The 1,822-nt window shown below is 23.1% G+C and overlaps 1 protein-coding gene across 1 annotated transcript in view; it reads left to right on the top strand.

The window, feature by feature from the left end:
* The first annotated feature begins 237 nt into the window (after positions 1-237).
* The window catches only part of LOC102676509 (S-adenosylmethionine decarboxylase proenzyme-like), a 4,369-nt gene continuing 2,784 nt past the window's right edge, over positions 238-1,822 (top strand). The window contains exon 1 of the mRNA XM_006612906.2: positions 238-719. Coding sequence (XP_006612969.1) covers positions 589-719 — 131 coding nt within the window. The 5' untranslated portion in view covers positions 238-588. The remainder of the gene's footprint in view (positions 720-1,822) is intronic.

Raw genomic sequence — 1,822 nt, 5'->3', positions numbered from 1 at the left:
TTTATAATTTATATAAAAAAAACTATTAGAATATAATTTTAAAATTAATAAAATTAAAAATCATTAATAAAATAAAATATATATATAATAAAACATAGAATATAATTATTTAATTAAAGTAAAAAATAATATATAAATATATATTATATGTAATAATATATATTATTATTTTTTATTTTAATTTGCATTTATATTTTAATAAAAATTTATATATAAATTATTTATTGAAAATTGAAGAATAAATATACTTTAAATGGAATCTATTAATGCGCATGCGCCAAAAGTAATTTTCGATTGGTAGAGCAATGGATACACGCATCCATGATAGAGATAGTAGTTAAAAAAGAACGTAACGCAAAGGAGTAAGAAAAAGATAGAAAACGCCATCTTGCGCACGCAAAGAAGAGTGAGAGAGATAGAAACCACCGCCAATATGATTACTCGATCACTTGTTCTCAGTAGTAAAGCAAAGTTGGGTGAGAGGGTCGGTTTGTCGTATATTTGGAGCGAAACACAAACTCAAGAAAGAAATTTTTGTTTGTTTTCACATATATCGTAATTGTAAATAATATTTTGTGCCACCAAAGAATGGCAACTACCAAAGACGACAGCACCGATAGCGTGCAATTTTTTGAAGGAGTGGAGAAACTTCTTGAGATTTGGTTCACAAGCAGCAGCAGCATAAACAGAAAGCAGGGCGATCTTAGGCAGATTCCTCAGTAAGTTGAAACATGCTATCTCTCTCAGATTTAATCAATTATTTCTTCTGTTCGTAATTTAATTGAAAATTATCTCTTAAAATCTATCTATAATTTATATATAATATCATCGTAATTTATTATATATCGTATAATATCAAACTTTATAGTAATTTAATACAACTTTCATAATTTCTAATCATGTTTGAACATTAATTCATTTATGAATATGTATTGAAATTTAAAGTATCATAAGTATTAAAAATTAATCAATGACATATAATTTAAAATAAATAATTATCTTAATAAAATAAAACCGGTCTCTCAAACATGACTGTACTGCCGGTACCTTGTGATGTAGTGATGATAATTATTAGTACGCTTAACCTAACATTCTTTTGAGAATTAGTTTTTTATATTTATGATTATTCTAAAAAGAAAAGATTCATTTTCAACATTTGATAAATCATATTATTATGATTTTAATTTGATTCATATATTATTTAATTAAAAAAAATGATTTTGTTGGAAAATTTTTATGACGACGCACTACTTTGAATACATTGAATTGTATAGTAGTGTATATGTCGTATTTTTTGGCGAAGATCGATGCGCCCACCTTCTTGTTCCAGTAATACCGACCGCTTAAAGCGAGGCTACGAGACTCTGATATATACATACATTGCTTTATCTCCTTATTTTAATTGAATATAAATAGACATAAGCACCGATGCGATCTTCCTTTTTTCTAAGATCTTACTAACATCTAGATTGAATCATTACTTGAAAAAAGTAATTTATAAATTTAAATTCCTTCATTAAATATAATTTTTTTCATTTTTAAAATCGAATATAATATTTTGCACAATATATGCTATTTTTTAAAAAATCATTATGAAATATGTAAATAATGTTAAACGATTTATTATTATTATTATTAATAAACAAAAAATTACATAAAATTAAATTTAAAATTACATAAAATTGTTATTATATTATTATATGATATATAAAAATTACTTTTAAAATTTTATTTAAAAAATTTATTAATAAAAATAAAAGTAAAATAATTGATGGTTTTTATAATAATGATCAATTCTTTAATAGAAAAAAAATAAAAATTT

The sequence above is a fragment of the Apis dorsata genome, unplaced genomic scaffold, assembly GCF_000469605.1.
Source record: "Apis dorsata unplaced genomic scaffold, Apis dorsata 1.3 scaffold_129, whole genome shotgun sequence".
In the NCBI taxonomy this organism is placed as follows: Eukaryota; Metazoa; Arthropoda; class Insecta; order Hymenoptera; family Apidae; genus Apis; species Apis dorsata.
This window is presented reverse-complemented; position numbering and strand designations above follow the sequence as displayed.